This window comes from Rhododendron vialii, chromosome 7a (genome assembly GCF_030253575.1).
Source record: "Rhododendron vialii isolate Sample 1 chromosome 7a, ASM3025357v1".
NCBI lineage: Eukaryota > Viridiplantae > Streptophyta > Magnoliopsida > Ericales > Ericaceae > Rhododendron > Rhododendron vialii.
The window spans coordinates 10,877,492-10,891,674 of NC_080563.1; the positions used below are offsets into that span (position 1 = coordinate 10,877,492).

The 14,183-nt window shown below is 37.0% G+C and overlaps 2 protein-coding genes across 2 annotated transcripts; one reads left to right on the forward strand and one right to left on the reverse strand.

Annotated features, from left to right (window-relative positions):
• Positions 1–3,797: 3,797 nt before the first annotated feature.
• LOC131332412 (thaumatin-like protein) lies at positions 3,798–4,788 on the reverse strand. The gene has a single exon (XM_058366615.1). It carries the CDS (start codon positions 4,725–4,727, stop codon positions 4,044–4,046), a length of 684 nt encoding a protein of 227 aa, XP_058222598.1. The 5' UTR covers positions 4,728–4,788; the 3' UTR covers positions 3,798–4,043.
• A 6,072-nt stretch (positions 4,789–10,860) lies between these two features.
• Positions 10,861–13,932, forward strand: LOC131332642 (uncharacterized). Its single transcript, XM_058366939.1, has 2 exons — positions 10,861–13,728; positions 13,837–13,932. The coding sequence occupies exons 1-2, from the start codon at positions 10,861–10,863 to the stop codon at positions 13,930–13,932; spliced, it is 2,964 nt and encodes a 987-aa protein (XP_058222922.1).
• Positions 13,933–14,183: the final 251 nt, after the last annotated feature.

Below are 14,183 nucleotides of genomic sequence, written 5' to 3' on the forward strand. Positions count from 1 at the left end.
CTCTCTTTCTTTTCTCTATTTTCTTGATGGAGTGTGTGGTGTGATGTGTTTGTGGTGTGTGAAAAGAATGTGAAAGGGCATGCCTATTTATACTAATGAAGGAAGATTCTAGAGCATATCAAATCAAATCAATCAAATCTTAGATCATAATCTTATAATATCTAAACATAATCTTATATTATCCAATAATATCTAAATCAAATCTTATATAATCTAAGAAAATCCAACTATATCTAATAATATCTAATCAAATCTTATATAATCTAACAATATCTTATAATATCTTTCCAAATCTTTCCAAAACTATATGTAATCTAACAAAATCCAACTAGAATCTCGTAATATCTAATAGAATCATATCTTGTAATAATATCTAATAAAATCCACCTAGAATCTTATCATATCTTATCATATCTAGCAAGATTTAGTATATCTATAAGGATCTTGCATAATCTTTCATTATCTATAATCTAGGGATATTAACTCTAATAGGATTTTATCCTATTCGCCCTATAATGAGATGTCGCCTCTTTCCGGATTAATTGTTTCGGTTCGCGTGGACAATGTTAACAGAGTTAGGGCAATAACGTTTTATAAATTGACACATACACAGAAAATAAGTCACAAACAATTTACTTCCTAAATTCTAACGGTAAGCGGCCCGTTAAATGATTATTCCCTTACTTTTTACTTATTCTTCTTGGTTCTAAGAAGTCGGGGTGTTACAGCGTTGATCGGAGATGTTCTCCATCTGTTTGGCGCATTAGGTTGTGTGAGGTCATGAATGTTCGGTATGGTGTTTAGGCCTTCATTGTGGTTGCTATATTCCCTCTTTTGGGATGACTGCTCTTTCGTTGTTATCCCTTTGTTTTCAATGAATATCATCCTATCGATTGACAAAAAAAAAAAACAAGAATCTAGCTTGTAGACTGTTGGATAGTGTTTTTAATGGTCCGGATTTATTTTCAATCTTTTACCGGTAAAAGATTCAACAAATCTGAACCATTGATTGTCAATATGCGGTTCAAATTGAATCGTACATTCTTATCTGCAGTTGACTGTAGAGAACCCGAATGCAACGAACAAATGCTACATTTATGGCATATTTGATGAAGCACACATGAGCCCGGCTTGGTTTATTTATTTTTACGTTTGTGCAAAAATACCACTCAATTACGTCGAATCGCAACGCTTCAGATACGCAAGTATTCACTTATTATGCTCCAGTGTGCTTAGATTTATACTTATATTGTTAAATGCAGAGCACTGGCTGATGTGCTTAGATTTTTATATGATTTAATTTATGCAGAACACTGGACGGTGTGCTTAAATTGGTTTAAAATGTACGTTTTTTCAATTTTACTCTTTTAGGTTTAAATCATAATGGAATAATCACCGCAAAAAAGAGAGGAGGAAAAGCTCTTTTTTTTTGTCCTTCAAACCAAAGAGTGAATATGTACCAGACATATCAAGAGTGAATATATAGGAGTAGAACAACAATTACACATATCAATCCGTATGTTTAATTAATTTATCAATGGAAATACGTATAATGACTTTTTTTCCTTTTGATGCCTTCCCTTCGTAGAGGGAAATGCTATGGACCGCTCTTTGGGCGTAGGTTTCGCACGAGTCCAAGGGCGGAAGTACACTAGCTAGGGCTAAGGTGGGCTATAACCCATGTCACCTTCAGGAAAAAAAAAAATTGTAAAAATGTAGCCCAAATTTTTTTTTTCCAACATTAAAAAGAGTGAGGGAGGGTATAAGATTAGAACAACAATTGAACAATTTTTTTTTTCTACATTATTAGAAAGGAGCGAGAGAGGGGATAGGAGTAGAACAACAATTACACATATCAATCCGTATGTTTAATTAATTTACCAATGGAAATACATAATGACTCTTTCCCTTTTGATGCCTTCCCTTCGTAGAGGGAAATGCTATGGACCACCCTCTGGACGTAGGTTTCGCACGAGTTTACTGTCGAAAGTACACTAGCTAGGGCTAAGGTGGGCTATAACCCACGTCGCCTTCAGAAAAAAATAATTTATTTGTAAAAATAAATAAACTTTGATCAAGTACGGCAGACTCCGTCCGGTTTAGTTATTGGTTTTCTTTTCTTTTTTTTGGTTCTCTTCTTTGGTGTTCGCTGTGTGGGATTTCTTCTTGTTTGTGGAGCTTCTATCACCCTTATGTGGATGTTTTTGGTTGTTTTCTATGGTACGTTCCATCTATTTGGAGCAGTGAATTTAATTAGAGTTTGGTGTAATTTTTGGACTGAGTTTCCTTCTGTTTGGTTTCTTGTTTAGAGATGAAGTTTTCTCTTGATATATTATTTGTTAGATCTAGAATATCTATGACCTATTATCGTTTCAAAAAAGAAGAAAACAAAATTATGATCAAAACTGCTTTCTTGGAAAGAGTAAATGAAAGGAATTCATACCTATAAACGAGGAAGAATAGGAAGAACCTTTAGGCATCCGCATCAGTCTCACCTAGTTTTGGACCAAATAAATCCTTAAAAATCACTTTTTTACTTCAGTTAGTCACTTTTTTATATTTACACAAAATCAAGCTCTTTACTCTCACTCTCTATTAATTAAATATTAGGCTCCGTTCCAAAAATCTTCTTAAAAAATAAGTACTTATTTTGAAACTTTTCAAAGAAAAATAAGAAGGATTGTTCCACAAAACCTAAATAAGCAGTTTATTTCACATTTTCAAACTCAAAAATAACGAAAATGAAAAATAATTTTTCAATTTTTTTTGCACCGTATTAAAGATCTCAATGAGATCTATCAAATAAGATCCATATTGATAGAAAAATTATTTGCGTAAGCACATAATTTTTGAACTTAAAATTATCTTCTTAAAAAATAAGTAATTGTTCACTCTTTTGTGGAACAACCCTTCTTATTAAACAAAAAATAAGAACTTAAACCCGTTCTGGAACGGGGCCTTAGTATTGTCCCCCACCCAACCCAAGCCCTTTTCCGTCCACTGCTGCTCTCTCCCATCCTCTCTCTTTTCCCCTACCCCACCACGTTCTTTACAATGAGAGAGAGAGGGAGTCTTTTAGAGAGAGAAAATGGAACTCGGGAAGGCCTAAAGGCCGGCCGCCGGAAGGCCTGTTCGCTTGCCTAATAGCCTTCCAAAGAAGAACTGAGCATATATCTGATGTATTTTTCTTAGCCGATGATCATACGATCGAATGTGGACGACCACCTGATGTGCAAAATTGAAGGCAACTACCTCTCCTCCGCCACCATCATCGGCCACGACGGCAGGTCCCAGAACCCTACCTGCTCCGGCTTTGATTGCTTGAATATAATATGTTTACCTGATGAACAGTTGCTCGTTCTGCTTGACAAGGCACTGTAGCAAATTTACATATTTTGTAAAGTAATGAGGGAGGAAGCGAGACTAATGCCCGTGGATTTTGCCAACTTTTTTGTGTTGTGCTCGTCACTTTAGCCCATGGTTGAGGTATAGCAAGGCTGGTATGGATGCTCTTATAATAGAGGAATTAGGAAACAGAACTAGAAATTTTGGATCTAATCTAAAAGTTTAAGTTATTTTGATAGACATGTATCGATGTCATTGTAAGATCTATTTAATTTATACACAACAAACAAGACTAATATAATTTATCGCCACCTCACCCCACGCCTAAGTGTGTGAAACGGCTGTGAGAAGAGTTGTAGAGATTAGTCTGAAGTACGTGCAAGCTGATCCGAAAACATCCTACATTACCAACCAAAAGGGAAAAAAAAAGACGTAAAATTATGTAACATATCTAATGCGAATCGATTGTTTCATATCATAACTGTAAATAAAATCCTTGCCAGCCAGCCAGCCAGCAAAGATCACAAGTTATTCCAATTACAGATCACGTGTGCACATAATACGCGTACGTGCCCAAATTTATTCTTTCAAATAGCTAGCTAGCTTTAAAACCTCATCATACTTGGATTTCAAGCCTTAGGGAAACTACTAGCAATGATGCTTGCGTGCCGCAAAACATCTTCTAGCAGTGGAGTATTTCAAGGGCAAAACACAACCCTGTAGTTGGTTCCCCCGGGACAAGTAAATGTGCTAGTCTGATCATCCTTAGGGTAACTATAAGCATCCGGGCACCTTTCCTTGAAAAACCTTGAGAGAGGTGTGGGTCCACAACTTCCGGAGTTGCAACAGTATTGATCAGTCTTGTACACAGTGCACGGGTTGTTACACCCGCCTGGGGCGCGCAGCTCGTTCGGGCATTGCCCGTTTATATCAGCAGTGCATCTGATGCCGCGGGTGCACCCACCCGAAGTAGGGCTAAACTCCATTGGCACGTTGAACCCATCTACGAGGGATATGTCGAAGAAGTCCAAGTTCTGGTATTGGTTTAGCGCATATTCGGCTAGTGTGTTAGGGGGTTGACCATACCCCCGGCACTCGAGAACCCCGCCGCAGTCACCGGTTTGGCACCTTCCCTGGCCCGCTCCGTTAAAGTTGCAACCAGTTCGGGGCCACACGCGGGCTTGCTTTGTGCCTGCAGGTGGATTGATGGTCCAAGTCTGGCCCCGATCAAGGCGACGACCACCCCCTGGAACAGCTCCGGCCCAAACGGTGTACCCACAGTTGTTTCGGATGTCAATAGTTGCAGCACGAGTACTGGAGGTGATGAAGAGGAGGGTAGTAAGAAGGAAAATGGAGAGGGAAAGAGATTTGAAGAACGTCATGCTTTGTGGGAAATTAGAGGAATGGGGTATTGGGGTGGTGTTATGTGTGGCATTGTGAGAGAAGGGATTTGGGTAATTTATAGCGGTAGAGTGGCCATGTGTGACTATGGGAGTACATAGTCAAATTGCTTGGCTTGACTTGATCTTTGATGTACTAAATAGTTTTTTTTTTGGAAGTGAAATTATAGTTTACACATTGTGTTCGTTCTGGGTCTCGAAAATTAACCTCTTTTTTTTGCACGATTTTTAATAATTTTTTAAATTATTATTATAATTTTTCTATCTATATATTTTTCCACTCATTACCTCAAAAATCTTTCTCAAAATTCAAAAAAAAAAAAAGAAGAGCCGACAGCCATTTTGTCTAGAAGGGAGGGTGAGAAACAAAGAGAGAGTGGCCATTTGTCTAGAAGGGATTATTATTATTATTATTATTTTATTTTATTTTTTGCGATCGGCCTAGAAGGGACTTCCATAGTCAATTTCTGTATGAAATTTTGCTTTGAGGACAGAGTTGGTTAATTATTGATCTTGGAAAATTGTAACAAACCGTATAAAGGCTTGTTTTTCAATCTATATTATTATAGGTAGAAACTTACGAAATAAGAAGTACGTTTGGATTTTTTAAGGAGGTTTTTGAAAGTAATCAGTAAAGAGAGATAAATAGAGAAAATTGACAACAAGTGTGAAGACCGAGTTACTTAACGAGGTTCAGGACCAACTACAACAACTGTGAAGACCAAACCACACCATGTATTAATTCCTAGAAATGCCTTGTTTTGATAATTTTCCATTGATATTTCGGTGGAGCATGTAATAAGTACTTCTTTAATTTTTTTGGTCCTTTTCAATCGGAAGATGAGCATGTAAATACTTGACAAGGAAATTACACAAATGCTGGGTTGAGTTTTCTGTGGCATCTATTATTTGGGGAGAAACTTATTCACGACTTCACGCAATTTCACACGTCCAGAAGTGCTTTGGAATTCTATTACTATTAATATATTGTTTTCAATCCGGATCGTACAAAGTACTTTTGAATAGCCGGGATTGAGCACTGTAAAACTTATTCACAGCTCCTCCATGAATGAGTTTTTTCTCCTGCGTACTATTGGGGACCCTCATTCTTGTCCTCGGTCCTTAACGAGTCCAATTAATTTTCCCGACAAAATTGGGAAAAATTTAACAGAAGGACAGCTAGGGAGGTGGAAAAATCAGAAGAGAATAATGACACGGCGTTTGTACCACAATTAAGATTTCCATTTTACCCGTCGACTTGACGGCACGTGGCAAGGGTAAATATGGGCAAGTAAGAGGATAAAAATGGGCTTACCCAAATAATGTAGAATCGATGGTGAAACTATGAAAAGTCTTGTCCGTCGATTGGCCTACACGTGGCGTATTCTTATGACCTTTTTGTTCGTCGATAAGGTGACAGGTGTCAAGTAGAACTGGATCCCATGATTTCACGATTGAAGAGGATGGTAACCGCAATTAACAAGGCAACTTTCTCAACGTGGGCATGATCGGCAGTTAGAGAAAGTTCTTAATCAGAATTCGAGGGAATGTTCAACTGCCACTTTGGGGGGAAGATTTGAATTCAAATGTAAGGAGGCCTATTTAAAGACAAGTTAGTAGCAGTTTCAGACACACAAACAACGTCAATCAGGCCTTTATCTTTTCTTTTCTAGGAGTAGAATTAACTTGTAATTGTTCACTCAATCATCTCGATTGATTGTTCTTCTACTTTGAGGGTTAATAAAGTCCATTTTGTTAATCTTCTTCCATACTTAATCCACTACATTGTTTGTTTCCAAAGAAGTCCTGAAATACGGCAAGGAACCAAACTCCACTTTTCACATCCACATTCCAGCAAGCTTACAATACAGTTTCCCGTCGATTCTCCGTCGATTGGAAAGAAAGCAAGAATTTTGGTAACAATTTTGGCGCTAGAAGGAGGGCTCATTACTAATTTGGAAGTGAGTAATGGCACCAAAGACTAGGAATCAATTGCCAACAGATGGCAACAATGACAATAATTCTGCCAACACTAATGGTGGAAGTGATGCAAATGGAGTCAATATTGGGAATCCAGACCAGAGAAGTCCAGAAGTAGGCCAACCAATTGGTCTAGAAAGTGAGTCACGTGACTTGGTCCAAAAATTTGCAAGAGTTTTAAATGATCCAGAAAGTGAAGTAGCCAAAACTTTGATGGCTATGTTTAAGGCAGCGGTGGTACAAAATCAACCAACGGTGGAAGTCCCAGTTAACGTACACGTTAACCCTGGACAGACCAGTGGATATGCTAACCGAAGTACTGAAATACCTTCTACGCAGGTATTTGAAAATCCAACTTATGAAACTGTTTTTACTGGTATGAATAGAGTCCCAAATAATGTTAGCAATGGTCAAAATCAGAGCTTTTATCAAAGTATACCAACCACTGTCTCTATGGGAACAGAGACTGGGAACATTGGAAATAATGCCCATGGAGGGCAAAATGTGAATGCAAGTATTTTTAGGAATGATAATAGGAATATTCCAGGGATGGCTAATGGTGATCCAAATCTTTATGGGTATGATCCACCAAACGTAAGAAGACAAGATTATCCATATGGATATAATATTAGGCCCGAAACTCTTGTTCCTCCAAATCAAACTGAAAGAATTCAAGAGCCTTATTTAAGGGCTCAACTCACGAATATTATGCAAGACATGTATGGCCCTGGATTACAGAGAATCGAAAAACCTATGTTTAGAAAACCATATCCAAATTGGGTTGATAATGTGCCTTTTCCTAGGCATTATAGAATCCCAGATTTAGTTCTTTTCAATGGAGAGGAAAATCAATCAACTATAGAGCATGTTGGGAGATTTTGCCTGCAAATAGGCGAAGCGGATTTGGATGAGGCTCTGAAATTAAAATTGTTTCCTCATTCTCTTACTAGAACTGCTTTTTCTTGGTTTATTAACTTGCCTCCAAATTCTGTTCATTCGTGGAGGGAAATGGAAGAACAGTTCCATACTCAATTCTTTAGGCATGCACCAGAAATTTCAGTAGCAGACTTGGCTAAAATCAAACAAAAGCCTTCAGAGTCTGTTGAACAATATATGAACAGATTCAAAAAGATTAGGAATCAGTGTCATTTTTACATTCTTGAATCTGAAATAGTAAAGATAGCCCAAGAAGGGCTAGATTATGATTTTAAGAAACATTTTACTGGGACTGAATTCAGAGATTTATTTGATTTTACTTCCAAAGCCATAGGATATGAGGCTATTCTTATGGAAGGAGAATACAGGAAGAGTAAATCACTTGGCACATATTACCAAGATATAGAAGGAGATGTAGAGATTGATGTTGCCCAAGTGATTGGGAAAGCACCAATTGTTTGTGACACTTTAACAAAGGCTGAGAAGCCTGTGAATATGCCTTCATCTCATCCGAATCGAAGAAATCAAGCAAATTTTAGACAATACTCATTTGATTTGTCCAAAGCTGATCAACTTTTTGATGAACTAATTAATCAAAAGTTCTTAACTTTATCACCAGGGCATATGATCCCTCTTGAAAAGGATAGAAAAGGAAAAGATTACTGTAAGTGGCATAATTCTTTTAGACATAGTACTAACAATTGCGTCACATTTCGAAATTGTGTGCAGGACCTGATCCAGAAGGGCCTGTTACAGTATGCTAAAGGAAATAAAGAAGTAATGGGTATTGATATTGATCATTTTCCTTTGATAGAGGTCAATATGGTGACTGCCAGATCGAAGAAAGGAAAAATGGCATCTCAAATTGAAAGAAGGATTCAAGAAGAAGAAGAAATTATGGAAGAAGAAGTTCAAGTAAGGCAGAAGTTTGAAAATTACTTTTGTTTAAGGTGTGATGAGAAGATCAAGAAAGGAGAAGAAATGATTGCGGGAAAAGAATATAATGGTACCTATGCTAAAGGTTCCATTAGATTCAACACTATGGGAAGTAGTGATTTGCAGATTTATGTAGGACAAAAGTTGATTTTTGAAGGTGAAGACCCTGGAATTTTTATACCTTCCGAATCACTCAAATGGTATGGGGAAGATGATGGACCATTCCTGTTTAAAGGATATCCTGTGATTCCAGCACTCCTTGGGAAGCCAGATGTAAGCATAATATACCCACCTTCATTTATGAATGGAAGGGGAAGAGGATTTTACCCAAGAGGTGTAAGATCAAGGGGAAGAATGCCTTTTGTCAGGGATGGATACCAAGGAAGGATGGTGACTCCACCGAATATCGAACATAATGGGTGGAACACGGTGAGACATCCTAAATTCCCAAATGTAAGGGAATTTGAGCCCATTACCAACACTCAGAAAAGGAGGTTACAAAGGAAGATTTCAGAAAGAGAAAGAAGAGACCAACAGATAATGATGGATTCAACACAATGGCCAGAAATAAAAGCCAGACCAGCCCCTATGGTTTGGACTAGAGAATCAACTATGCCAGTTTCGGCAATACCTGAACAGAAAGCAAAGGAGGTAGAAAAACTTGGGGGGCAAACAAGCAAACCAACCATTACTCAAAGGCTTGGGGGGCAAAGCTCAAGTTCTTCCCCTGCTCCGTCGATTAAGGAGCAAAAGGCAGAATTCAAGAAGAGCTTAAAGAAGAAAATGGAAGAGTTTCAACAAGTATTGTTAGAAGATGATGAAGATGATGATCTGTTGTCAGTTAGCAGTTCAGATATGATGAAGGAAGATTTCAAAGATGACAAAAATGAAGTAGACTCTCAAAAGTTTACTACTTTTGGTCAAGTACTGGATACAATCCAATTCGGGTCAGTTTCCCCTACTAGAATTCATTGCAATATGATGTTAGTTTTGCCAAAAACTTTTCAGGCAAAACCTAATCAGCCCACAAGTTTAGAAGGGGATGTTGAAGACAAAACGGATGCTATAGTGAAGATAAACAAGCAGGAAGAAGATTTTAAAAAGAAGTCTATTCAAATTGAGAAAGATGCAAAAGGAAAAGATGTGGTTATCTTGAGGGCTCCTGAAAATGCCTTGGTCAGGCATTTAAAGCCATTATATATTATGGTTCATATTAATGGGCAACCTATTAATAAGGTTTTGATTAATAATGGAGCTATAGTAAACATCTTGCCTTCGAAAATGATGAAGACTTTGAACAAAAATGAGTTAGATCTAATCCCAACAGAAGTGACAGTTGGAAATTTTGCAGGAGGATGTTCACCTGCTAAAGGTGTGATTTCTTTGCAATTACAAATTGGAAACAGAAAGATGAACACCACTTTCTTTGTTATTGATTCTTCATCCAATTATAATGCCTTGTTAGGCAGAGATTGGATTCACATAAACGGGTGTGTTCCCTCTTCTTTACATCAGGCATTAATATTTCTGAAGCAAGGAGAGGATGAAGATATCGATGGAATGGAAATTTTCTGGGCAGACAGGCATCCATTTAAAGCAGATACCAACAACGTGGAAGCAGGTCTATATGATGAAGACTTATGGCCAGTCAAGGTAGAGGGTTCAGAAATGAAATCGATAGGGATAAGCATTACTGAAAGTCAATTCCTTAAATACATTACAGATGGTTTTAAGGAAATAAGTGGAGATTTTGTTAGACCTAACATGATTTTGAGGTCTAGTGGTTCTAAATCAAAAATTTTCCATGATCAGTGACAATATGAGCCATGTGAATAAAGAGTTAGCTACATTAAAAGCTACTTTTAAGATGTTATTTTCTTTCATTGTGTCTAGGAAATTAGAGGCTGATGAGCCTATTTCTTATAATTGGGCAGACTGTGTAGTTGATGATAGTCCTTTGACTGTTAAGGAACTGACTATGGAAGATCTTAAGGCTGCTCCTGCTAAACTTGATGATAGTAAAGCAGAAGTAAAAGATCCATTAGAGGATTTTAATGTAGGAACAGAGGAAGATCCTAGAATTCTTCATGTATGTGCTGCTTTACCTGATGAAATGAAGGATCGTTTGAAGTATTTGTTGTGTGAATTCAAAGATTGTTTTGCTTGGGATTATCCTGATATGCCTGGTTTGAATAGATCACTGGTTGAACATAAAATTCCTATTAAAGAGGACTTTGTTCCACATTAACAAATTCCACGACAGATGACACCTGAAGTCCAAAAAGAAGTAAAGAAAGAAATGGAACGATTGTTTAAGGCCAAATTCATTAGGCCTGTTAAATATGTTGAATGGATTTCAAATATTGTTCCTGTAATTAAGAAAAATGGTAAGGTGAGAATATGCATTGATTTTAGAAATTTGAACACAGCATCGCCGAAAGATGAGTACCATATGCCTGTTGTAGACCATTTAGTGGATGCAACTGCAGGCCATCGATTTCTTTCTTTTATGGATGGTTATTCTGGATATAACCAAATATTCATTGCAAAAGAAGATACACACAAAACTGCATTTAGATGTCCAGGATATATTGGGTTGTTTGAATGGATTGTTATGACATTTGGATTAAAAAATGCAGGAGCCACTTATCAAAGAACAATGAATGTGATTTTTCATGACCTAATAGGGAGGTTTATGGAAGTTTACATTGATGACATAGTAGTAAAATCACATACATTTGATGAGCATATAGATTACTTGAGGCAAGTTTTGATGAGAATGAGAAAATACAAGTTGAGAATGAATGCAATGAAATGCGCTTTTGGAGTTACTGCTGGAAATTTCTTGGGATTTCTGGTTCATAAGAAAGGGATTGAAGTTGTTAAAGATAAGGCTAAAGCTATAATAGAAGCACAGCCTCCAACAAGTAAACAAGAACTTCAACAGTTCTTAGGACATGTAAATTTTCTTAGGAGATTTATCTCCAATCTATCTGGAAAAACTCTTGCTTTTTCCCCACTCTTAAAGTTAAAATCTCAGAAAGATTTTAAATGGGAAGGAGAACATCAGAAGGCATTTGAGTTTTTAAAGCAATCGTTGGTAAGGCCTCCTATTTTGATGCCACCAATAAATGGAAAACCTTTAAAATTATACATCTCAGCAGGACACCAGTCGATTGGTTGTCTTTTGGCTCAAGATAATGAAAATGGCCATGAACAAACCATATATTATCTTAGTAGGAGATTAAATGAATGTGAGATAAAATACAAGCCTATTGAGAAGCTATGCTTGACATTATACTTTTCTGCCACCAAGCTAAGATGTTACATGTTACCATCGACGGTACATGTGATTGCACAAACGGACGTCATTAAATATATGTTAACAAGGCCCATATTAAGAGGTAAACAAGGAAAATGGTTATTATCCTTAATAGAGTATGATTTACAATATGTGCCTCAAAAGGCAGTAAAAGGGCAAGCCTTGGCTGACTTTGTAGCTAATCATCCTAACCTGTTAATGGAAAAGGATGAATTTGAGATACATATGGTTGAAGTAAAACCATGGAAATTGTCATTTGATGGCTCTAAAACCGACAGAGGGGTTGGAGCAGGTGTAGTTCTTACATCTCCAAAAGGGGAATTCTTGCAGTTTTCTTTTCAGTTAGATGAAAACAGAATTTTGACCAACAATCAAGCTGAGTATGAAGCTTTAATTATTGGTTTAGAAATTGCAAAAGAATTGAATATTAGGTATTTAAATGTTGCAGGGGATTCACAGTTGGTGATTCGACAGATAACAGGGGAATATAAGTGTAATCATCCCTTATTAGAATTACAACTGCAGAAAGTTAAATTTCTTGTAGAATATTTTGATGAAGTGCATTTGCAACATGTCTTTAGATTAGAAAATAGTGAAGCCAACCAAATGGCACAAATTGCTTCTGGAATTAGGATCCCAGAAGGACAAAGTGAAAAATTAATAAAGGTCCAGAAGAGATTCTTGCCTTTCTCTATTGAAAGAGATAGCAATAATTTTGATATCATGGAAATAAGTTTAGTTGATGATTGGAGGGTTCCAATACGAAAGTTCTTAGAAAACCCAAAGGAGAAAACAGACAGAAATATAAAGCAAAGGGCCATTAATTATGTTATAGTAGGCAATGATTTGTTCAGAAAATCTTCAGATGAGGTACTATTGCTGTGTATTGATAAATCCCAAGCAATGACAGTTATGGGAGAAGTTCATGAGGGAACTTGTGGTTCTCATCAGTCTGGAGAGAAAATAAAATGGTTACTTAAAAGATATGGCTATTACTGGCCAACAATAAGGAAAGATTGCATTTCTTATGCCAAAGGGTGTCAAAAATGTCAACAATATGGACCCATTCAAAGGGTTCCAGCTTTTCCTTTACAATCGATTGTGAAACCATGGCCTTTCAGGGGATGGGCAATTGATATGATTGGAGAAATAATTCCTCACTCTTCTCAACAACATGAGTACATAATGGTAGCTACAGATTATTTTACGAAGTGGACAGAAGCCATCCCATTGAAGAGTGTGGCACAGAAACAAGTTATTGAGTTCATTGAAGAGCATATTTTCTGTCGATTTGGTATTCCTGAGACGATCACAGTTGACCAAGCATCTGTGTTCAATGGTCACGAAGTAATGACTTATGTTAACTCATATGGGGTTAAAATCTTGAATTCTTCTCCTTATTATGCCCAAGCAAATGGGCAAGTGGAATCTACAAACAAAATCATCAAGAATACTTTGTCTAAAATGATAGTTGACAATCCAAGGGATTGGCATAATTTACTGCCCAGAGTGTTATGGGCCTATAGGACTTCAAAAAGGGAAAGCACCAGAGCTACACCATATGAGTTAGTGTATGGCCAAGCTGCAGTATTACCCGTCGAAGTTAATATTACATCCCACAGAGTGGCTAGACATTATGGCTCAAATGATGTGGATTTTGAGGAAGCAATGTATCAAGAGTTGGATGGACTGGAAGAATCCAGAATAGATGCTTTAAATAATATACAAGCACAAAAGAAAAATCTAGAAAGAGTTTATAATAAGAGGATCCACGAAAAATCATTTGCAGAAGGTGATTTGGTTTGGAAGGCAATTTTGCCTTTAGATAAGAAAAAGAAAAGATATTTTGGTAAATGGTCTCCAAATTGGGAGGGACCATTTCGTGTGTTAAGAGTGCTAAGAGGTGGTGCTTATCAGTTAGAATCTATTCTTGGAAGTATCCACGAAAGAACAATCAATGGAAAGTATTTAAAGGCATATTTTCCATCCCCGTGGGAGTTAATCGACGGATGAAAACATAAATCGACGGATGCATAAATAATTCAAACTTAAAATGATCATTGATAAAAGCCTATAAACTTAGGCTAAACTTTTCATTCAGAACAAAACAAGTTACATTTCCTGCTCACAAAAGGAAATAAACATAAAATTTCCTAACTAAAAAGGAAATTTAGGCATTGATAGGGTTACCCTCAGCATCGATTCGAATAATTTCAAAATAATGTGGGAAACTCCAAGTAACAAAAACATGAAATTTGTCCCAA

Coding starts and splice junctions, on each gene's coding strand:
- LOC131332642 (XM_058366939.1), top strand. CDS start 10,861: ATGACACCTGAAGTCCAAAAAGAAGTAAAGAAAGAAATGGAACGATTG. Junction 13,729..13,836: donor AAGGTGATTTGGTTTGGAAG/GCAATTTTGCCT, acceptor GGTGCTTATCAG/TTAGAATCTATTCTTGGAAG.
- LOC131332412 (XM_058366615.1), bottom strand. CDS start 4,727: ATGACGTTCTTCAAATCTCTTTCCCTCTCCATTTTCCTTCTTACTACC.